Source organism: Sphaeramia orbicularis, chromosome 19 (assembly GCF_902148855.1).
Source record: "Sphaeramia orbicularis chromosome 19, fSphaOr1.1, whole genome shotgun sequence".
Taxonomy (NCBI): domain Eukaryota; kingdom Metazoa; phylum Chordata; class Actinopteri; order Kurtiformes; family Apogonidae; genus Sphaeramia; species Sphaeramia orbicularis.
The window spans coordinates 12,641,287-12,666,509 of record NC_043975.1 but is presented as its reverse complement, the minus strand read 5'-3'; the positions used below and the strand labels follow the sequence as shown (position 1 = coordinate 12,666,509).

General features: G+C 35.0%; 1 protein-coding gene across 1 annotated transcript in view; it reads left to right on the top strand.

Annotated features, from left to right (window-relative positions):
* polr3a (polymerase (RNA) III (DNA directed) polypeptide A) overlaps window positions 1–25,223 on the top strand; it is a 132,356-nt gene that overhangs the window by 70,536 nt on the left and 36,597 nt on the right. Inside the window, exons 21-23 of the mRNA XM_030122021.1 lie at window positions 15,584–15,697; window positions 24,947–25,033; window positions 25,121–25,203. Coding sequence (XP_029977881.1) covers window positions 15,584–15,697; window positions 24,947–25,033; window positions 25,121–25,203 — 284 coding nt within the window. The remainder of the gene's footprint in view (window positions 1–15,583; window positions 15,698–24,946; window positions 25,034–25,120; window positions 25,204–25,223) is intronic.

Sequence of the window (25,223 nt, the reverse complement as noted above, 5' to 3'; positions counted from 1 at the left end):
CATAAGCATCTGCATTTACATTAGACTATGACATATTCATCAGAGTCTGGGCTAGCCTATTACCTAAATCGAGACAGCAGGCGCATATTGAGGCACTGGCATGCAGGCACACCTGCAGACCACACTGATCCACAGGGAGGGGGGGTGAACCGAAGAATGAATGAGGTACGCATGCCAACCGGGGGAGGATGGAGGTGAACCGTAAGAATGAATGATATAGGCACAGATCTACAGACTAGGGGGTGGGGGTGGGTTGTGTGAAACTTAAGATGCTTATAAGACAGGGTCTCTCCCTCTCTCTCGGAGGTGCGGCCATTTGGCTGCAAGTGCCAATGCTAGCATGGATTCCCCAGGTGCGGGGCCAAAAATAAATAGTAAAGTCAATAGTAAAATGACATGTCGATTAATTTTCATGGATGATTAAGTCGACAAATCGCAGCAACACTACCTCTATGTCTCCTGCTGTTGTCCACCTCAGCTAAAAACTATCACAACTATTTCGATAAATGAATAATGATGATGGGGACAGGAGAGAAGCAGGACCACAGCAGCAGGTCCAGAGATGATCCATGGAAAACTATGCTACCATAGATGCTCGAGTGGTTGAGATCCGGTTGTTTGTTAGATACTTTTGGTAGGTACGAACCACTTTACTTTGGGAATGAAGAAGATCTGGAGATGCTCTGACCATCACCTTTTCTCCCTTGTCATAGTTGCTCAGATCCCTACTCTTGCCCATTTTGCTGTTTCTAACAAATCAACTTTGAGGTCTACATGTCCGCTCTCTGCCTAATGCATCCAACCCACTGACAGATCCCATCGGAATGAGATAATCAACCTTAATATCACTTTGCCCGTCAGTGGTCAGAATCTTATGGCTGATCAATGTGTACATCTTGAAACAGGGCGTGATAAATTCTAATAAATTTGATTCAGTAGATTATGCATAAAATAGGAAATACTGAGAAAGAAGGAAATCTAGTTATTTCAACTGAAAGCTGAGAAAATATCTACAAACTACAATGGATGACCTCAAGCTCCAACAATTGGAGGGAATTCTGTCGGAAAAGTTCCATGGGACAAATTAGGCAAATCACCATCGTATTTTCTAGAGTTTTCCAGTGATCAAACCATTCCGGGAGCAACTATGCGAACATTTAAATAACATCTTTACTGAAAAAGTGTGAAGCCCTGCACGTAGGAGATATTTCATGTGATTACTAGACTCTGAAAGGTAAAAAACTGTTGTTAATGCTTTTGGCAACAAGTAAAAAGACTATTACTAGAAAATGATTAAAGCCTGAAGCACCCACAACTGAAGAATGGATCGATATTGTACAGGAGATTTACATTCTGGAGAAGTTGGCATTATGTTTTAAGGGTCAAAGGGAATCTTTTTTCACTATTTGGTCAAAATGGACAAACTATCTAAAAACCTGTAATTGCTGTGAATTGAATATATCGGTTATGTGAAAACATTTATATGACACATTTCTGTTTAGGTTAGTGTAAACATACACACCTTAATGTGTTTTATCTTGTTGAAGAAGAAGCGAAGTAAACCCTCTCCACACCCACTTGTTATATTTGTTCTATATTCTACTAAAAAACTTGGATTAGCAACTCAGTCTCTCATTCACTTTTGAGGTGTTGACATTGAATTGTACCCAAAAGGGAAGTTTTGTATCATTTGGTTCTCCGAATACACAAAGAATGGAGAAAAAAGGAAATGTTTGTATAACTATAACTACATGTATAATTTTACAATGGAGAAAAGAGACAAATCTGCCTGAGAGCCAATGCTCATTAGCACTGGCTGATTAAGACACTGATCCTGCTCTTATTGACTGCCACTGAGCCTGGATTGAGCTCAGCCAATCACAGCCATGTATCCAACATGGTCAGATGTGGTTTGATACACATCCATCCAACTTGCAAATTGAATCCATGCAAATCAAACATGCTCTTACAGCGGCCAAACTCATTATCAAATGGGAATTAGCAATGCCAAGCTAGTAGAGGGAAAAGGATTGGTGTCACCAGGCATGGATGTCCGTTTTTGGGTTCACTTCAATTTGACTTATTGCTCAGAGAGATGGAATGAGCAGTGACATTTTTCATTCCAACCCCCAGAAAAAAAATATGTAGCTCCAAAGCTGCTGATCTTTGTTCCTCCTTAACCCTTAAAGACCCAGTGGTATTTTTGTGGCAGTTCCCAAATGATTTTTTTCTCTGTATTTAATTTTTCTTAAGCAATTTATCAGGATTTGTTGTAATATTATCCTCTTTATTACCCTGTCCCCCAAAGGGGAGGCAAGGGGTATTGTTTTTAGTTTGGTTTGTTTGTAGTAAGTAAGTAAATTTTATTTATAGAGCACTTTTCACAGAGAGTCACAGAGTGCTTTTGTTTGTTTGTTAACAATCTAGCAGCAAAACTATTGGTTGAATTCACACCAAATTGGGTTTATAGATTGCCAGTGACCAAAATAGATCTCTGGACAGTTTAGGAACGGTAGGTCAAAGTTCATATTTTTATGAATTTTTAACCCCCCCCCCTCCATTTACTTATAATTGGCAAAATTTCAAATGTCTTTAGCAGTAAAACTATTGGCTGAATTCATACCAAATTGGGTTTATCGATTGCCAGTGACCCAGAATAGATGTGATTACATTTTGGGAATAGTAAGTCAAAGTTCCAATTTTTTAATGATTTTTTTTTTTTATCTTTTTTTTCCCCTATTTACTTATAATGGAGAAAATTTCACATGACGGTAGCAGCAAAATTATTAGTTGAATTCCTACCCAATTGGCCGAACTGGCCAAGTTTTCACATGTCTATAAAAACATCAATTTCGTTTCACTTTACTTCAAACTTGGCACATGTATAGAGGCAATTGATATGCTGGCATCAGTACATGCATAGACATGATAACATCAGCTGGATCAGTGCCAAAATAAGCTACAATACGTGCTTGTTTCAAGTTCTTTCAGTGTAAATCATTTTCCTAAATATTTTCCTATGTTTAATTTACTGATCGTGTAGATGGTCATAAAAGCTCAGAATAAATTCAAAGAATATTACATCAAATCAGAAAAAAATGAGGGAAAACGGACTTTTTCAGCAAAGATATCATTGACTAAACATAAAAACTAAAGTCTCCACTCACTGTCATTGATCCAACTCCATGGGTTTTATTCGTACTGCTCAGTGCTATTTTTGTTGCAGTTCTCAAATGATTTTTTTTCTGTATTTTAAATTTTTCTTAAGTGATTTATCACCCTTTATTCTAATATTTTGCTCAGTGTTGTGTGTTTTCTTAAGTGAAAATCAGGTATTTTCCTATATTTAATTTACTGATCATGTAGATGTTCATAAAAACTCTGGTTTAAGTTGATGGTTATTAAATCAAAATCGGTAAAATCTATCATTAACCAAACATAAATCCAGTGTTTCCATCCACTGTTATCGATCCAACTCCATGGGCTTTACTGGTGAATCAATGTTGTAGAAGATGACGGTGTTTCCACAGTAACTACGGAGTCTCTGAATGTCCAAATGGGTCATATCTGATGACCGTGAAAAGACGACAAACTGTATTTTACACCAATTATTTGCATGTATTGTTAGAATTAGTGGATCAACAGATATTAAACAGTTCAGATCAGTAGATGGTTTTGGTGGATAGTGGATGTTTGGGTGTTTATGGGTTAAATGTCGCATCCATATGCAGACTTGTGCCATTACACACCAACACAAAAATGTTACATTACACTAATTTTCACCTGCGTTTTACATAATTTTTGCACTTCTCTTCTAATATTGAGCTTAGTGTCTGAGTTTGTGTTTGACTTCCTGTTTCCATAGCAACGTTCAAAGATGCCAAATTTACACAAGCACATCTTCATCGCTGGAATTTTAATATAAAGTCCGTCTGTTTGAAAGCTCTCAAGCCCCTCTGGATTATCTCAAGGCTACTTTATTTATTTCTCCAACTCACCTTCCTAAAAGTGTCCCTCTGAAATACTTTGTCCAGGCTCGTACACTTGCGACATTAAATCCAGCTTTTGAAAATCCATCTGTCCAGTTGGTGGGTGTGCTGGAAGGAGGAGGAATTAATTGGCTGTTGGAGTCTGTGAGGCTGAAATCAAGCATCCAGACCCTCACCATGTCCAAATTATTCATTCCTCACATCTATTAGAGAGATTTGTTTTGGACAGCCAGAGATCCTGTTTATGACCCAGTTTCCTCTGGGATTAATAAAATATTCTGATTCTGAATCTGACTTCATCAGACCTCAGCCTTGCTTTAACCCATAAAAGACCCAGTGCTCCTTTTGTGTCAATTCCCCAATGAATTTTTCTCTATTTTATCCTTTCTTAAGTGAATTATCACCATTTAATATCATAGTATCCCTTCTGTTTTGCTTTTTTTGTGTGAAAATCAGGTGTTTTTCCATATGTTAATTTATTGATCACGTAGATGTTCAGAAAAGTTCAGATTAAAGTTGAGGGTTATATATCAGAAACAGAGAAAACTGAAGAAAAAGTGAGTTTTTTAGTAAAATCTATCATTGACTGATCATAAACTAAGTGTTTCCATTCACTGTCATTGATCCAACTCCATGGGTTTTACTGGTGAATCAAGGTTCAGTTTTTTTAAATTAATTTTGTTCATTTTATTACTTATTTTTCTCCATGTTATTTATCATTTTGTACATTTTCGTATTTGCCTCCATTCATTTTGTTGACTTGACTTATCGTTTGACTTGATTTTGTTCATTTTCCTGCCTTATTTAAAATTGTTTTCTTCAGTTTAGTTCAGTTTGTGGCTTATTTTGTCAGTGTTACTTATTACATTGTTTATTTCTTATTGATTTTTCGTCATTGTTTTCATTACTTTGGCTGTTTTTGTTCTTTTTTTTGGCATTTTTCTTGATTTTAGTACATTTTTCCGCTTATTTTTTTTTTCTTTTTTTTTTTTTTTAATTAATTCTTGTTCATTTTATCCACTGTCATTGATACAACTCCATGCATTTTTCTGGTGAATCATTTTGTTCATTTTATTGCTTATTTTTCTCCAAGTTATTTATCATTTTTCTTATTTGCCTTCATTTATTTTGTTGAGTTGACTTATGTTTTACTCGTTTTTATTCATTTTCCTACTTTATTTAAAATCCTTTTCTTCACTTTAGTTCAGTTTGTGGCTTATTTTGTCAGTGTTACTTATTACATTTTTGATTTTTTATTAATTTTTCATCGTTTTCATTACTTTGGCTGTTTTTGTTCCTTTTTTTTGCATTTTTACTTGATTTTAGTACTTTTTTTGTATTTATTATTTTGTAGGATTTTTTTTTTTTTTTTATTAATTTTTGTTAATTTGATTCACTGTCATTGATCCAACTCCATGGGTTTTAGTGGTGAATCAGTGTTGTAGAAGATGACTGTGTTTCCACGTTCACTGTGAAGCTTCTGAACGTCCATATGGGTCATATCTGATGACCATGAAAAGATGACAAACTGTATTTTTCAGCTATTATTTGCATGTATTGATAGGATTAGTGGATCAGCAGGTATTAAACAGTTTAGATCAGTAGATGTTTGTGGTTATCATTGGAGGTTTGGGTCTTTATGGGTTAATGCTTTTACTAATATTGGCTTGTCAGTTTGACTCAGGCTGATGCTTTTTTTCTTTTTCTTTTTTTTAAAGTTAGTTTTTGTTATTTACCTCCCATTTGTGCTGGAGAAACAAAAATCTTCATTGAATTCAGTATGTAGTACAGCTGTCACAGCACACAAAAATCACAGCTCAGTTTTTACTTAATTTAACTATTTGGTTTATTATTGAAGCTGAAACCAGTGTCTGTCTTTTTTTGATCATAAAAGTAATATTCATTGTATGAAACTAACAAAAAACAAGGGTAGATTTTTCTCTGACCAACACCGGTGAATGAATGTTAATACCAGAATAGTCATAATAAAAATTATGCTTAGTCTCAGTCACATTTTAAAGTCCTTTGGGGACACAGTGCTTCAGTCCTCCGCTCTTTGTGTTGAATAATTTTTTATTCATAAGGTTGAATTGATTCTTTTTCTGTATTTAATGTTTAAGCCAGGTTCATTACGCATTCGAGTAGCTACTCGGAAAGATTATCATTTGAATACATAGAACTCAGTCATTTTGTTTTTTCTTTGCCTTTATTGTAGTTAAATATATTAGTATATATATAAAGATAGATAATAAGTGATATGAGGACATGGAATTTTCCTAGAATTACCTAGCAGTGAAGTGGAAAAAAATGCCTGCACGTGGAAATACAAAGAAAACCGACAAGAAAGAAGTACCGAACAAAAAAAAAAGTAAACCCACCGAGATGCAGTCTCCAATGGTTCAGCTAAATACATAAATCCATGTTAGACAGAGCTAACAAGTGCATGTGTGCATCATAATATCATGTAGAGCAAAGGTGTCAAGCTCATTTTGGTTCAGGGGCCGGCACATACAGCCAAATTTGATCTGAAGTGTGCCGGACCAGTAAATAATAATATATTTCATTCATTCATAACCTTTATTTAAACGCGGAGATATACTGAGGACACAGCCTGATTTACAATATAACAAAGACAAAAGAAGACATTTGAAACATCCAATGGACATATCAGAAATACCGAAAAGTAAAAGTGAGAAAGACAAATTAAAAACAGAGAACTCTACTTAAAAACAGGAGCAGCTGGAGGTAAAATAAGATGAAATTTTGGATTTAAAACACAAAATATATGAAACATGCAATGCCGTATTAGGAGTACCAAAAATTAAGTGATAAAGATGAACTAAAAACAAAGACATCTACTTAACCCCTTTAGCCCTATCAGCTCGCCTGCAGGCCGAAAAAATTATATTAATATTCATCTACTATAAAAATATAATAAGTCAGAACAATGGATGTTTTTTTCAACTTTCGCTCAAAGTTTAGACCCTAATGTTAATAAAAGTACATCAAAAGTGTATTTTCGTGCAAACTTTAATGTTCAAACATGATTTTGAATCTTTGTGGGGTGAAATATACGCTATTAAAAATCTCCGACACCAACAATTAATTTATGCAATTTATTCATCGTCAATCCAGCCGGAAAAAAAAACAGGCAAGGATAAAAAATTCCAATTTCTCTTTTAGTTTGTTACAGTTTACTCAGGCATAGTAATAGATACAATATTTTAGACAATGGGAATAGATTCTGTGAGGTCTCTAAACATCCATAGACACCAAGAACGTCCATATGAACCTTATTATTGTGGAGTAATTCTTCATTTACTTTGGGTATGTCTTTTTAGGCGTTTTTCCCCTGAAAATATGCTCAGGGTTTAACAGGTTAAAATAAGAAGGTAAAATAAGAAGTGAATAAGGATTTAAATTGTCCTAATGATAAAGGTGTGGATAGTTTCAGATGGTTTTGGAGAGTGTTCCAGGTTTCAGATGCACAGTAGGAAAAACTGGACTTTTCCCAATTCAGTACGAACTGAAGGAATCTGCGGTGTGAGCCAGTCCTTTGAGCAAGTGTGATACTGACTTACATTAAAAGATACTAAAAAATGAACACACAAAAAGTAGTTTAGCACAAAAAGTAAAAGTGTAGTTTTTCCAGTATTATATGTCAGCTTGTCATTTACACATGAATATTATAACTTACAGATCACAGTGGATCTAAACAGGCACAAAACATTTAGTAACGGGCAGAATATTGCTGAAATTCCACTTATTATTAGGTGATTCATGGTTGATTAGATTATTAGCGTTTTTGTGAAAAGATAGTTTATAATTAGAATCATTGTTATCATGTAATTTTATTTTTTTCACACTAAAACAAAGAGGAAAAAATTTGCAGTTGTTATCATGTATGTACACTGTAACAAATTTTACCGTTAAATAACAGTAAAATACTGGCAGCTAGAGTTGCCAGCATGCTACTGTTGTTCTACAGTATCTCTACTGTATTCTACAACTACAGTTTCTTACTGTAAAAAGTATTTCGGTACTGGGCTGTACATAATGTACCTTTTACAGTAAAATACAATATGTTACTGTAAAACATATTTAATGTAATATTTACAGTGTAACACAGCAAAAAGCAAGGATTTTAACACTTCAAGTTACATTTTAAAATACAAAATCATGAACATTGCCAGAAAAAGCTCAAACAAGAGATGACATTATTATATATAACCATGTAAATTGACACGCTGTTTAGTTTAACAGTGTCCACTTTGCAGCTAGCAAGTATGCTTCAACTTAAATTAGCTGCATGTTTGCTACATACGGCTAACGCCCCAAAATATGCAGTATTATCATGCATGTTATACTGCGCAAGTTGCGTCCGGTGTGAACGCAGTTTATGGAGGCAATTTAATGTTTAATGAACCCAAAATCCCGCAGTTACGTTGATAAAATCACAATTACCTTGATAAATGAACAACTGGAGCGGAATGGAGTTATGACAGTGTTGGTAGAGAAGCATCAGGTGACCTCCGTTCCCGTGCTGTATGGGGTTAAGTCCAGGTGAAAATAGTCATTCTCAGTTATTTTCTCTTTTTATTTTATCCTTCTGCTTCAAAAAAGAACCACTTACCTTTGATGCAGTAAGTCTATAGTTAACATTCGTTGGATTGAATCTTTTCTAAATGAGCTGGTGGGACTTGATGCCAGATGACTTTGTTCAGACCAGTTCTGGGCGGACAGCAGTTAAGGAATTGAAGAAAATACTGTATAATACTATCAAATTTTGCAGTAGCTTACTGTTTTAAATTTGCACCTTAAAGACCTCATTATTTACAGCATTATACTGTATTTACAAATAACAGCATGATACTGTATAAAATTTACTGTTTTTTTACAGTAATTTGTTACAGTGTATTATTATGCTATTATTTTACTTGTCTGATCATATCTTCAGTGTAATTTGTCGATTTCACAAATTCATCCCAGGGGACAGATTGGACCCTTTAGCGGGCCGGTGTTGGACCCCGGGCCTTATGTTTGACACCCCTGATGTACAGTGTCTATAAGAGTGTTGTCATGATTTATGCAACAAAGAAGAGTCAGTGTTCTATATTATTCTAGTAATTGTAATATAATCTGTAATTATGTGAAATGCTGTAAACCTTTATACAGAGCATTTAACAGGTGGTGAACATATTACTGAAGACGAAGATATATTTAGTCAAGGTGTCTCTGCTGGAAACACATTACACACTCTGTACTTGGTGTTCCTGTAGGAAAGCAGAGACTTCAGTACAGTTCTAAGAATACAAGGAGACAGAGCTTTGGAAATATGTGGTTTATTACTTTGACAAATGTGCAAAAGCGACAACGCATGAATTTATTTCTTTACAATTTAGATGTAATTTTCAAAGCTGAATTTAAATGAACACTTAGGGCACGGGTGTCAAACATACGGCCCAGGGGCCAAAACTGGCCCACCGAAGGGTCCAATCCGGCCTGTGGGATGATTGTGTGAAATGCAAAAATTATACAGAAAATATTAACAATCAATGATGTCAACCCTTTCATGCATAGTGGTCACTACAGTGGACATCTATTCTACAGCTGTTCTCTTGTATATTCATGGGTTTCTTTGTGCATATTATCTCCATGAAGTGAGTAATAACTAGTATTAGAGTATGATAAAATGTGAGAAAACATCAGATTAGCTGCATTAAAATGTTTTTATTTCATAGTTTCCACACAGTATATCACTTTCTCATGATGGGTTTTAAATACGTGTTTCTTTGCTTCAAAAATTAAACGCATAGTGTCCAGCTGAGTGGACATTTTTGTAACTCCATGAAAATTAGGTTCATAAAAATTTTTTAATCGCATTGTTGTTTTAATGGATTCTGTTGGGTTTCTGTAAATTGGCTTAGAGTCTGGTTTTGACCAACTTTATATATAAAGTGTCATGAGATAACTTTTTGTTGTGATCTGGTGCTATATAAATAAAATTTGATTGATTTAGTGATTTGATTGGTTTTTCCCTGTGTGTCGCTTTGGAAAAAAAGCATCTGCCAAATGCATAAATGTAAATGTCTGCAGAGTAATAAAATTACTTAGGACAAAAATCTCAACTAAGGTTCCCATAATTCATTCATGAAAGGGTTAAAGTCATTTTAAGTCAGTTCAGTCTAAAGTGGGTCAGACCAGTAAAATACTATTATAAGAACCTATAAATAATGAAAAACGCTAATTTTTCACTTTGATTTAGTTTAAAAAAAATACAAAAAAAAAAAGTCAAATTACACAAAAATGTTTACATTTAGACTTGCCCTTTTACAAAAAATGCGAACCAGAGCAAATATGAACAACCTGAAATGTCTTTAGACAAGGATGTGGAATTTAAATAATATTCTGTCTGTTATTAAATGTTTTGTGTATTTGTAGATCCACTGTGATCTATAAGTTATAATATACATGTGTAAATGATAAACTACGGCATGGTATGGTTAATATTGCACTTATGTTTCTTTAGAATCTTGAGGTTGTTCATATTTACCTCCGCCAAGGAGGTTATGTTTTTGCCAGGGTTTGTTTGTCTGTTTGTTTGTCTGTCCGTTAGTGTGCAACATAACTCAAAAAGTTATGGACAGATTTTGATGAAATTTTCAGGGTTTGTTGGAAATGGGATAAGGAAGAAATGATTAACTTTTGGGGGTGATCGGGGGTGGGGGGGCCCACGGGGGGGCCCACTGATCAGCCTTGGCAGAGGTCTGCACTCTCCGAGTGCTTCTAGTTGTTCATGTTATGTTCAAGTACAGTTCGTAGATATAAACATTTTCATTGCAGAATTGGACTTTTTTTTTTTTTTCACTCAAAAACAGAGAAAGCTTTGGAGCTGACATTATTTATCAGTTCTTATCCTATTATTTATATTATTGTACTGGTCCGGCCCACTTTAGATCATATTAGGCTGAATGTGGCCCCTGAACTAACATGAGTTTGACACCCCTGGCTTATCACATGACATTTTCTACACGTCATAGCTTCGGAAGTCGTAGACCACTGGGGATAGTTGCATTCGAAAGTGTGGACTTGAAACACTCTCCCACTTTTTATTTAATGTTGATAGAACAAACAGAACTGGTGATACGATGGTTTGAACTCGAAGCAAACATGAGTAAAAGTATGAAAATGAGGTGGGGCGAGCGTTGTATTTATGACCATGTCTTCGTAATTTTTCATCCTTTTTCAAAATGGAAAAAACTGGCCGAATCTACGGATTCGAATCCACAGACTGCATTAGCATTACATTTAAGGGTGAGAATGACCCCCACCTGAACTGTAACCGGGAGGACCGGGAGTGGGGTGGTGGGGGGAGGGGGGAGAAAACAGGAGAAAACGCCTATGTGAAGATATGCTTTTACGTCAAATATTTGAGTATAGTTGTAATTTATTACAATTTAAATTTTATATACCTAATATTTGAAACCAATATTCACAATTTTAAGTCTTCGGAAAGATTCGTTAACCATCTTTGTGTTATTTATACAATAAATTATGTACATTTTTCAAATCGGATTTTCTATTTTTTGTGTGTTTTTTGGCCTTTTGGGTTGATATAATAGGTTAAAGTGAAAAACTAAAAGACAGATGATATACAGGGTGGGCAAGCAAAATTTACAATATTTTGAGGCAGGGATTGAAAGACAGTGTATGACCAATTTGTTTATTGAAAGTCATGAGAATTTAAATCTTCAAATCATATTTTACTGCATTTCTAACAGTCTTGTTGTCTACCTCAAGTTCAATTGCCATTTTTCTCATGGATTTGGTTGGATCCTTTAGGATTTTGGATTTGAGAGCTTTAATAAAAGCTTTGGTACGTTTTTTGTTGCTTCCTCCACTTCCAGACTTTCTCGTAATAGTTTTGCTCATAGTCATTCTCTTCTTTCCATTATAAACAGTCTTTATGGACACTCCAACTATTTTTGAAATCTCCTTTGGTGTGACGAGTGCATTCAGCAAATCACACACTCTTTGACGTTTGCTTTCCTGATTACTCATATGGGCAAAAGTTTCTGAAAAGGTATGGATAATAGTGTTAGGTATGATTATGACATCAATATATGTTTGGTTTCAAAACAATTGACGTAGTGCCTGCTGAGAAAAAACAACTAAATATCCATTGTAAATTTGGCTTCCCCATCCTGTAGATGAAGTTGTGCTGAAAAAAAGGATACCAAACATGGGTGTAATCATCATTTCTTTATATAGTATATAAAGGCAAAATCAAAAGTACTCAAAAACAGCCAAAATAGGCTCAGACCCTTAAGGGTTAATGGCAGCAAAAACACAATTATCTCAATAACAATGAATATTGACATGAACAGCTTACATTCCAAGGACAGAATTTTAATCACCGTCTTATTATTTCTGAAATTGTAGATGGCGTTGTCTTGGTGACAGGTATCCCTGCAGGAGACAGGTTCTAATCATCCTAACAAATCTCATGTATGAATGTATTTGCTGAATTAAACACTTTGAAAATAATTACCTCCGCCAAGGAGGTTATGTTTTTGCCAGGGTTTGTTTGTCTGTTTGTCTGTCCTTTAGTGTGCAACATAACTCAAAAAGTTATGGACAGATTTTGATGAAATTTTCAGGGTTTGTTGGAAATGGGATAAGGAAGAAATGATTAACTTTTGGGGGTGATCGGGGGTGGGGGGGCCCACGGGGGGTGGCACTGATCAGCCTTGGCGGAGGTCTGCGCTCTCCGAGTGCTTCTAGTTAGTACTTCCAATCTCTGCTGCTGAGACTTTTTCTCTGTTTTTGAAACATTTATTTATGCACAAAATAGGGCTGGAAAATTGAAAAAAAATTAGCCTGACCATCCATCCGTCTTTCTCAATGAGAAATCCATCTGGAATCGCAGGGCTTGAATCCAAATATGAAGGCGGGACTAACAAGTAAGCCAATCACAGATCAGACGGATGTGATTACTGTCGCTTTTGTCAGAGAAATTTGAGAACACAGGGTGTAATCTGTAATCTGTTATTTAGTCCTTATTTTTGAACCAAGTAAACAATTGACAACAGTTGGAAAGAGATTTGCGGACTTGGAACTGACTTTGACTCGCGACAAAAAGAAGTCGGTGCATTGTGAACAACCTGCCCCCCCCCCCCCCCCCCCCCAGACTTGTGATTGGTCGGTATAGAATAGATAGTGCGTATTTCGCAGTGATTGGCCCAATTCTAGACTGTTTTCTCAGTATTGAATATTCTGAGATAACCAGAGGGCTGGTTAGGCTAGAGAAAAATGCCTGAATCTAAGAATTGCGATTTTTATTTTTATTTTCTCTGGAGACTTTTTTTTCTCAGTAGAACTACCATATTTAATTTACTTGCTTGTTGCGATATATTTGGTACCATCGGGGTTTGTTTGTCTGTTAGCAAGATAACTCAAAAAGTTATGGGCGGATTTTCATGAAATTTTCAGGAGACGTTGATACTGGCACAAAGAACAAATGATAAAATTTTGGTGGTGATTGTGGGTGGGGGGGTTGATCTGCCTTGGTGGACATCTGCGCTCTCTGAGTGCTTTTCTAGTTTTAAATATGTTTCTATAGTCATACATGGCATATAGTATTATTGAACTACTTGAAGAACTACTTGGGAATCATGCTTTTGTCTTGATGTAAACAAATAAATTGCTACAAATATTGAATCGTCCATGACATTGAAAAATGTTAAGATGCCATTTGTTTGGCCATACCCCCCAGACCTACAACAAAAGTGCTTTGGAGGTGATTTTGTTTGCAGTTTACAGCATAAACAGAGAAAGTTGCATGATGTAAGAAAAGGGAGTCAGTCGAGCTAACGGACACAGATGACAAATAAACGGGTAACAGTTCAACTTTGACACTGATGTTTACCGTAAGCAGGTAAAGGAACAACTACCCCTGTCGTGATAAATGAATTATCTACAATAATTTTATGTGGAAGATAGTATGAAACTGAAAAGTCTTGAATTTACATATCTGTATTTAACACTTTCAAAGTCAGATGATGAATGAATGAATGAAAAAGTTTTTAAAAGGTATTAAATTTGATATGGCAGGTCTAAGTCGTGTTGCCATGTGTCTGTGGAATGTTACAGCTGCAAAGACAGTAACATGAGTCACCTCAGTTCCATCTGTTCCAAGCTGACAGTTTATACTGAATATAGGGACCAATTATCGCTAACTTAGCAGCTGTGGAGAGAAATAATCACAGAACACCGAGTTCTTTCTACAGTATGTATGTATGTAATATTCAGTCTGTGCTGGTGTAAATAAATGTTGTCCTCAACGCTGAGAAGAAGGTCATTTTTTATATAAAATCATCAAGTTACATGTTAGTGTTTGGAATAATTCACTACAGCTGAGACACTGGAAAGTAAAGGCTTCTGGATGGAAAATAATTGTCTGGCCTGAAAACAGAAAAATGCAACAGTTTTACAGATACATTTCTTCTTCTCCTTCGCCTCTTTCTTCTTCTCTCCTTATCCTCCTTCTCCTTCTTCTACTCCGTCTTTTTTGCTCCTCCTTCTTCCCTTTTCTTCTCCTTCTTCCCTCTTCTCCTTCTCTTTCTACTTCTTGCCTCTTCTTCGTCTCCTTCTACTTCTTCCTTCTTCTTCTTCTCCTCCTTCTTCTACTTCTCCTCCTCCTTCTACTTCTTCTCCTTCTACTTCTTCCCTCTTCTTCTTCTCCTCCTTCTCTTTCTACTTCTTGCCTCTTCTTCTCCTACTTATTCCTTCTTCTTCTCCTCCTTCTTCTACTTCTTCTCCTCCTTCTACTTCTTCTCCTCCTCCTTCTACTTCTTCTCCTCCTCCTTCTTCTCCTTCTACTTCTTCCCTCTTCTTCTCCTCCTCCTTCTCCTCCTCCTTCTTCTTCTCCTCCTTCCCCTTCTTCTTCTTCCCTCTTCTTCTCCTTCTTCTTCCCTCTTCTTCTCCTCCTTCTTCTTTCCTCTTCTTCTCCTCCTTCTCCTCCTCCTTCTTCTTCTTCTCCTCCTCCTTCTTCTTTCCTCTTCTCCTCCTCCTTCTTCCCTCTGCTTCTTCTCCTCCTTCTTCTTCTTCTTTCCTCTTCTTCTCCTACTCCTCTGTCATCTTCTGCTCCTGTCTTCTCCTCCTCCTCCTCTTTCTCCTCCTTTTCTTTTTCTTCTTCTTCTCCTTCATTATTATTATTATTATTATTATTATTATTATTATTATTATTATTATTATTATTATTATTATTATTATTATTATTATTATATAGTTTAATAATCACAGAACAAAAGTTATAACAGTGAATAATGATATACAAGCAATATATGTAAATAGTTATAATAATAATAATAATAATAATAATAATAATAATAATAATAAGCAGCTGTGATTGGCTACTATAGATTAGATTGAATCTAGTGTAACTCTTGGGCAGTAGGTGTAGGTTCAGATATAATGAGGATGAGTCTTCAGGAGCTGTTAACCTTTATGAGAGGCTGCGGTCCGGAGCTGTCGACCTGTGACTGAGCTCTCTTGTCCAATTATCTGACTGTGATCATGTCCACCCCCGCCAGGCCGTTTACACATGTCCAGACGAGCCGGCACTCAGCCAGAATGAGCTGGTCCTCACCGCAGACGCCATCATGAAGAGAGCCGACTTCCTGTGCTGCAGGGACAGCTTCTTGGAGGTAATCTCATCACAGTCTGTGGTAACTTTTCAAGTGCAGTTCCATTAATAAGATAAAAATGCCTCAAGTCTTCAGTTTCATTACTGATGAGAGCACAGAAACTGAATAAATACGAAGAATTTTTTACAAAACGGCAAATAAGAAAAGACAATAAAACATTATCACATTAACCCTTACAGACCCAGTGCTATTTTTTTGGCAGTTCCCAAATTATTTTGCCTCTATTTTTAACTTTTCTCAATTGATTTGTCACCATTTATTCTAGTATTATGCTCGGTATTTTGCATTTTTAAGTGAAAATCAGATATTTTCCAATATTTAATTTACTGATCATGTGGATGACTATAAAAACTCAGATTAAAGTTGAGGGTTATTGTATCAAAAATGGAGAAAAACTGAAGGAATAGTGATGTGTGCAGTAAAATTATACCATTAACTGAATGTATACCATCCACTGTCATTGATCCAACTCCAGGGGTTTTACTGATGAATCAGTGTTTTAGAAGATGACGGTGTTTCCATGGTAACTACAGAGTAGAGCTGAAACAATTAATCGACTCAAAGTGATCCAAAAAAATAATTCAACCACAATTCTCCTGAATCAAACCTTTGTTTCCTTCATTTCTCTGCTGTTAAACATTGGTTCCACTATTGTGTTTCACAGTGACACACAAAGAAGCTTCAATTCATGAAAACTGCAATAGAATATTTCCCTTCAATCAATTCGAGTTGATTAATCAAAGCGTGAATTTTACATTCGCTTCAAGCACCTAATCAATTAATCTGTTTCAGCGCTACTACAGAGCCTCTGAACGTCCAAATGGGTCATATCTGATGGCCATGAAAAGATGACAAACTGTATTTTACACCAATTATTTACTTGTATTAATAGGATTAGTGGATCATTAGGTATTAAACAATTTAGATCAGTAGATGGTTTTGGCCACCAGTGGATGTTTGGGTTTTTAGGGGTTAAAATGATCTGTCTGAAATCCTAATTCACAGATGAAGAAATAGCTTTTAAGATTATTGCATGTGGATAAAAACACCAGAAATGGTACAATCAGACTTTCAAAGGAACTTTGATGATCAGCCAGTCATTATGTGACTGGTTTGATAAAGAGGTTAATTCATGGATGTCTGTGGGTGTTTCAAAGCATTGCACATAAATGGAATCATGATTATATGAGTCCCGTGTTACAGTTAAAGACACCGCTCTAACCTTTTCATGTAGCATTTTTTTAATGATGCTACTCAAGGTTCATTTATGTTCATTCATTCAATGTAGCACATGAAGAAGAAAATGTGTACTCAGGTCTCAGTAATAAAATAAGAATAGGACAAAAAAAAGACAGAATATCTAAAAAAAAAAAAAAAAAAACCCAGACACATAAAAGTAAAACATATTCACTATTTAAAAGACATTCCCCAGCAGCTAAGCAGAATAAAGTGCATATACATGGACTCGTAATTGCAACTGGACTATTTGTATTTTATGAAAACCAAAAATTTTTTAAATGTCAAACAAAATAGTGTAAGAGGTTTAACTCTTTCAATGCCATGGGCCGATTAAATCGGCTTTACGAATACAACCTTTAAAGTGCCACGGGCTGATCAGATCGGCTTTGGAGAACACGCCATATTTGTGTACAAACAAACCATCCACCCCCATTTCTTTCTCACATTTCGATGACGTTCTTTCAAATCTTCTTGCAAATTACGATCAATAATGAATCGGCTGCGTCCGGTGCGTTTTGAATCTAAATAGCAATCGGTCGGATGTTACCGAGCGGTTTTTGACCAAGGAAGAGCTCGTGTTTCATTTTCTGCTTGGGAAATTTTATGAATGAATTTATGAATGAAATCATATGCAAATTAGATGGCCATTTTGTAGTAATATCGTAAACACAGCGATCTGTCAAAACAGTCCCATCTGCTAGAAAATGAGTTCTGATGACGATTCAGACTTCGATTATAAAAACGACGCGAAATACTGAAAAACAGCCAAATTCTGTGGCACTTTTAAGGCTTATTAGCCCCTTAACTGTCTGGCACCGAAAGAGTTAATTGGGGGGTTTTTTGTTGTGTTTTTTTTTTTTTTTTTACATATTTATTTGAATTTAGAATCACAGTACATAGATGCAATGTGAACATAGACATGCAATATGAACTAACAAAATAGTATGACAGATTTTATTTTATTTATTTCTTTTTTTTTTACATATTTGTTTGAATTTTGAATCACAGTGCATAGATACAAAGTATACATAGACATACAATATGAACTAACAAGAGTACAACAGGTTTTTTTTCGTTTTTTTTACTCTGATTTCGAGAGGCCTGTAGCACCACATTATGTAATTTCGATGCAATATGTAATACGGTAATAATTTTTCACTTCAGTATGTAATAACGCCGCATTTTGTAATAAAATTCTTGAACACATTTTGTAATAAACTTTGCCGCAATTTGTAATAGCATTACATATTGCAACAGTTGCGGGTGTAGCATTTTTTTTTTTTTAAAGGAAATGTAATCATTTGGTGCATTATGTAATAAACCATCAAAATTGATGCCTTGATTGGAAAAACCATCCTACCAGCAAAACAACAGTAAACATTCCAGCTTAATTAGAATTAAAAAAAAAAATAAGTAGGATGTTTCATTGGTCAAACCTAAATCAAATGTAACTGTATTCATTATAATGGAGAATGTGTTTACAAGCTACAGACAAAAGCTGCACTAATTAAGTATTACTGACAAAAAACTTACTGGTGCACTGAAATATGGAAGATACAATATGTATAAATTATTATAAAATGCGGCAAAGTTTATTACAAAATGCGTTCAAGGATTGTTTTAGTAAATGCGACATGTTATTACATAATGAAGTGAAGAATTATTACATTACTACATATTGCACCGTTTTGTTTTGTGTATTTTTTTTTCATATTTGCAATAAAATCAACAACAAAAGAATTACATAAAAAAGAAAGTAAGCCAATGCGGCACTACGAGGCTTATTCTACATTTCATATCTTATATCACTCACCTACTGCACAAGCTGGATCCACAGCTCATCCTTCATTGTTTCATCTTTCATTATTTCTTCAGCAACAGCAAAATTACACATTACACAAACTGGCTATTTGTACGAACAGATGCTGAAGTGTATCAACAGACTGAAACAGTTTACTTTAGCACCATATGCAAGCAGACACAAACCCATAATATAAGAAATATGTGCAGCAACATCTGTAAAATAAGGTAATAACACCCATTTTATACAAATAGAGGTTATATGCTGGGGTTTTTATTCATTTATTTTTACTGAAACAATTTGTATAACTCCTGCCAAATTAAAACTCATCACAATATAAGGTTATGAGGTCATCCAGCTTTGATCAAACGTTTATTTTTAATGTTTTAGCTCAGAAATCATGTATTTGAGTTTGCTTGCTTTGAGAAAGTACATAATGTCATTGCAAAAGGTCAGTGGAGGATTTCGAAAGCCTTGAAGCTCTTATTGTGCAATTATTAATGGGAAAAAAAAATAATGCTTTCTAAGAGACAGGCGGTACTTAACGATCTATAGGAATTGCTTTCCAGCCCAGTATACACACAGCCTCAGAGATAATGATCCACAGTGTCCAATGCTTTTGTGAAATCAAGGGCAGTGCAGTAAAGTAAGTGTAAGTGCTGTGGTTTTTGAGTTTGGAAGTGGATTGATGTGGATGGAATTCATAAAATACAATACGCTTTAAGGTTAAAGTTAACTCACTGTTTTATAAGGAAGTTAGGACTCTGCATTTTAGCCATCACACAGCATCTAGCATTAACCTTTTGCATTAGCACTTAGCACGTATTAGGAACAATAAGATGCTATTGAAGATGCTCGGGGTCAGACTCCAGATCTTCGTCATCACCGTGGTCGGGGGTACCGATAGCAGAATTAAAACACATGTACTCGTTTTTGAAGACATGGGAAACTGGAGGAAACTTGTGTGTTTATACAGTATTACTGCATTTTTAAAGTGGTATATTGTGCTCATATGGACAAAAGTATTGGGACACGTTGAATTCAGGTGTTTCTTTTCTAACAGGGGTCTGGGATACAAAACAATACCAATAAATGTCATAATGTAGTTTTATATTGGGATAAATATCATTGCATGGGTTACTTTTGTTTAACCCTTTCATGCATGAATTATGAAAAAACATCTACATTTTTTTAGATTGATTTTATAGCTCAAAATTTGGCTAAAGTTGAAATGTATTTTGAACTTTTTTAAAAAATATGGCTTTATTTGGAAGATTTTTAATATTTGTGTTCTGGCTTTTTTTAATTAAATAATTGCCCATATTGGAAACATTATGATGCAATAGTTTTTCAGATGCATTTTTCAAAATTTGTATGGAATGTCCTTTGCAGTGGACAGCTGTTTTTTGATTGTTTTTGAGGGTTTTTATATAAAGATATGACTCCTGTCTACAAACGGGGACAGAAAACCCTTAGCTGGGTCTTAGGAGGATAACTTTATGAGATCACAGAGCAGTCCAAATTCTAACACTAAGATGACACTTCTTTTCATTGTATTGCTTAGGGTCTATAGAAGGGAAACCCATGTGGTTTGGAGAATATTGCCTTTATAACACTTCGGAAAGTGAGCTTAAACTATGTGTCCACAAATGTTGACATCATGCATGAAAGGGTTAAAGGAGTGATATTTTGCTTTTCTAAATGGAATTATGCATTTTAAAACATTCTCTGTACTCTACATAAACTGTTAATGCTATGCTTGGGTCTGAATTCTTCATTAATTCAACTCCACAGGTCCATCTTCAACCCTATTTCTGAGTAATGACACCAGAAAGGTCGTTTTGAGCGCTGGCCCTTTAAATGCAAATGAGCCACTTCACGCCCCCCACCCCCTCCAGGTTATTGACTGTGCTTTCTGTCCCGTTCAGCCACTTGTGTTCATTAATACAACCAACAATTGAACATTTTATGTAATTGGCTCAAAGTTTGGACATATTTTCAGTTTTTACTGTAACTGCTGCTGCTGACAAACAGTTATGTCATATTTGGAGAAATGTTCGTCGGAAATCTTGACCTTATATTTGCAAATGTCGTGATGTAACTAGTTATAAAACATAATAAATTGAGAAGGAATTGAAATGGGTTGTAGAAATCCACTTGATTTTTGCAAAAATGAATATAAAGATAGCTTTGCAGCACCTGGAGGGTTCTAATTCAAACTTTTTGAACTATTAGGGTCCAAATACACAAATAAACGAACCAAAGACTAATTAAAGTGGGTTTATCAAAATATGACCTCTTTAAGTTGTTTTCTTTGCTTCCGAAATGCCTCAGAGATGGTTTTCACTTAATTTCTCTCAACATTCCTTTTGTTTTTAGTTATTTTTTATCCTTGACTATAATTTTAAATGTTCTGCATTTATATTTCTCAAATATTTTTCATGCTCTGACTGTAAATAATACTCTTCAACTGCAATTAAGCATCTGCTTTCCTCAGATCTCATTTAGGAAAAAAAATGTCCCATTAAACTTTTAGGACATGTTGATGTTTTTATCTCAAATCAGCATGAACAGGATATCTTACAGCTGTAGACATGATGTGTCCCAATATTTTGGTCCACATAGTTTAGAAACATCAATATTTCCTTCAAGTTTAATGGGAGATGTGAAGAAAGTAGATGGTTAGTTGTGGTAGAAAAGTATTATTTACAGTCAGAGCATGAAAAATATTTTAGAAATTTAGAGGCACATTTAAAATCATAGTCATGGATTAAAAAACAAAATCAATAAAACCATCTCTGAGGCATTTTGGAAGCAACAATAATTTAAACAAACCCAGTGCAATGATATTTATCCCAATATAAAACTATATTATGGCATTTATCATTATTGTTTTGTACCCCAGACCCCTGTTAGAAAAGAAACACCTGATTTCAAAGTGTCCCAGTACTTTTGTCCATATTGTGTAACATTTCTCCCCTCCACTTAAAAGAGAGGCAAGATCCTGTATTTATGTATATTTTTTTTGTATTTGTATGCATAGGGATGCATCATAAATGGAAGTTCTCTTTCATGTTTCCACCCTGCTGTTCCTCCATCATACATGAGAATAAACATAAACGTATATACAGTGCAAAACCTTGTGCTTTCTATGAAACTGTATCTGAGGAAACCAGCTTTCTGCAATCCCCTCTGGTCAGGAAGAACAGATTTCTCTTTTATATTATTTTAAATACATAAACCTCCTGCTAAGAGGTGCCTGCAGCCTGGTTACAAACACACCAACAAAGACGTCTGTCACAGAAAATGACTAAAAGGGAAATGTCTAAGGACAGGTAGTGGGTAGCTATAGAGGGAATCTATGAATACAAAACAGTTGAATATAGAAAATGTTTGTTACATATATCGGAACCATTTTTTCGTTCTTTAACAATACGAATAAACCTGTGGAGCTTTTGATGTCATTTCTTTTTTTCTACATTATATCCTTTCAGCTTTAACATTTAACGAACCCATTTATACTTTTGTGGCAGTCCCCAAATGAATTTTTCTGTATATTTAACCGTTTTTAAGTGATTTATCAACATTTATTGTAATATTATCCTCTTTATTTTGAGTGTTTTCAGTGTAAATCATATGTTTTCCCTTATATTTAATTCACTGATCATGTAGATGTTCATAAAATTTCTGAATAAATGTAAAAGTTAATACAGAGAAAAACAGAGAAAACTGAAGAAAAAGTGACTTTTTCAGTAAAATACATCAATAACTAAACGTAAAACAAGTGTGTCCATCCACTCTTCAAGGGTTTTACTGGTGAATCGATGTTGTAGAAGAAGAAGAAGGTGTTTCCACGGTAACTACGGAGCCAAATGGGTCAAATCTGATGGCCATGAAAAGATGACAAACTACATTTTACACCTATTATTTACATGTATTGATAGAATTTGTGGATCAACAGGTATTAAATATTTTAGATGAGTAGATGGTTTTGTTTGCCCGTGGCTGTTTGGGTCTTTATGGGCTAAAAAAAGCACAAATATATGTCATACGCAAATTAGAAATACATAGGCAACATAGCATAAAGATTAGATGATTATAATAATAATGATGACAATACAGTAAATTAATGCATTTAAGGTACAAGATGGAGAGGGATGTTTGTGTCTAATGTTAATATCATAAAGAAAAATAAAAAAGAAAGTTGTCTCATGGAATTAATCGGTGTTCTGTATGTGTGAACCTCTCCCCTTTGTGAAGGAGTTAACTGACACAGGCTCAGAGAAATACCTGGAGGTACAGTGATCGAAGCATGTCGTGGTTGAACTCAAAGAACGGAGTGTCGGCAACATTTGGAAAGATGCATTTAATAACTCAGATGTGTGTCTTTTATAAATAATCTGTCCTTTATCCTTGTCACATACAGTACCTACTAAGAGACTGTTTAATGCAGGGGTGTTAAATTGATTTTAGTTCAGGGGCCACATTCAGCCCAATGTGATCTCAAGTGGGCGGGACCAGTGAAATGATAGGCATAATAACCTATAAACAAGTGGCGACAGGTACAAAAAACCCCGTCCCTCGCACGTATTGTAGCTTATTTTGGCATCGATCCAGCTGATGTCATCATGCTTATATGTGTGGTGATGTCAGCATATCAATTACCTCTATATATGTGCCAAGTTTGAAGTAAATCGAAACAAAATTGATGTTTGTATACACATTTGACATTTAGCCCATTGTAAGTAAATGGGAGAAAAAAATATTTTTAAAAATTCATAGAAAATTTGAACTTTGACCTACTTTTCCCAAAATGTAACCACATCTATTTTGCGTCACTGTCAGTCTATAAACCCAATTTGATATGAATTCAATCAGTAGTTTTGCTGCTACAGACATTTGAAATTTCTGCCATTATAAGTAAATGAAAAAAAAAAAAAAGATTTAAAAAATCCATAGAAAATTTGAACTTTGACCTACTTTTCCCAAAATCTAATCTGATCTATTCTGGGTCACTGGCAATCTCTAAACCCAATTTGGTATGAATTCAACCAATAGTTTTGCTGCTAGAGTGTTAACAAACAAACAAACTGAACCAAAACTAATACCCCTTGCCTCCCCTTCGGGGGGTGGTGTAATAATCCAAACTTTTCTCTTTGTTTTACTTTGAAAGTTAAATCACTTTATGAAAATATGAATAGCCTGATCAACCTTGTACACCCTGAAATATCTTTTTTAAAAAATAAGTGCAATTTCACCAATAATATGTTGCATTTTATTATTAACATAATTTACAGATCACAGTCTATCTACAAATGCAGAAAACTTTTGTAACAGACATTATATTGTTAAAATTGCACTTATTTGTCAAAGGAAATTTCAGGTTTCTTATACTTGTTCAGGTTAGTCACATTTTATTGTGACAGGATTTGTAAATGTAAATAATTTCATAAAATAATTTTGCTTTTTTCACATTAGACCATGGAGAATATTTGGAGTTGTCATTATTTATAGGTATTGTTTTTGGTTCGGTTTGTTTGTTTGTTTGTTTGTTTGTTTGTTAACACTTTAGCAGTAAAACTATTGGTTGAATTCATACCAAATTTTGTTTATACATTGCCAGTGACCCAGAATACATGTCATTACATTTTGGGAAAAGTAGGTCAAAGTTTCAGGGTTTTTTTAGGAATTTTTAAAATCTTTTTTTTCTCCCATTTACATATAATGGGTGAAATTTCACATGTCTATAAAAACATCATTTTTGTTTCAATTTACTTCAAACTTGACACATATGTAGAGGCAATTGATATGTTGACATCCGCACACGCATAGATATGATGACATCAGCTGGATCGATACCAAAATTAGCTACAATATGTGCAAGGGGCGGGATTTGTTGTGCCTGGAACCACTTATGTTATTATTTTACCTGATTTCACATTGAGTTGTATATGGCCCCTGAATGCCCTTAACTGTTAATATTTTCTGTATAACTTTTGCACGTCTGAAATTCATTCTGCGGGCCAGATTGGAGCATATATTGGGCCGGTTTTAGCCCGCAGGCTTTATGTTTGACACGCCTGGTCTAATGTGTTTAACTGTCTTATTGTGATGCCTAACAACTGCATGACAGAGTTCAGCATCAAACATACAGTGTCTAACACATAAGTGAACTCTGAAATGATCCAAATCTCCTCCTTTCACTGCAGGAGATCAAGAAATTCATTAAAAGTGTCTCAGAAAGGATCAAGAAGACCCGAGACAAGTACGGCATCAACGACAACGGCACCAGTGAAGTAAGTCCACACACTCTGGACTAATGCCTTCAGGGCATCCATATTTTTTGATGAAATTTAACCTTACCTTTACTTCTGTACTTGCAGCCAAAGGTTCTGTATCAGCTGGATCGCATAACGCCAACTCAGCTGGAGAAGTTCCTTGAAACCTGCAGAGATAAGTACATGAGGTATGACATGAAATGCAAAT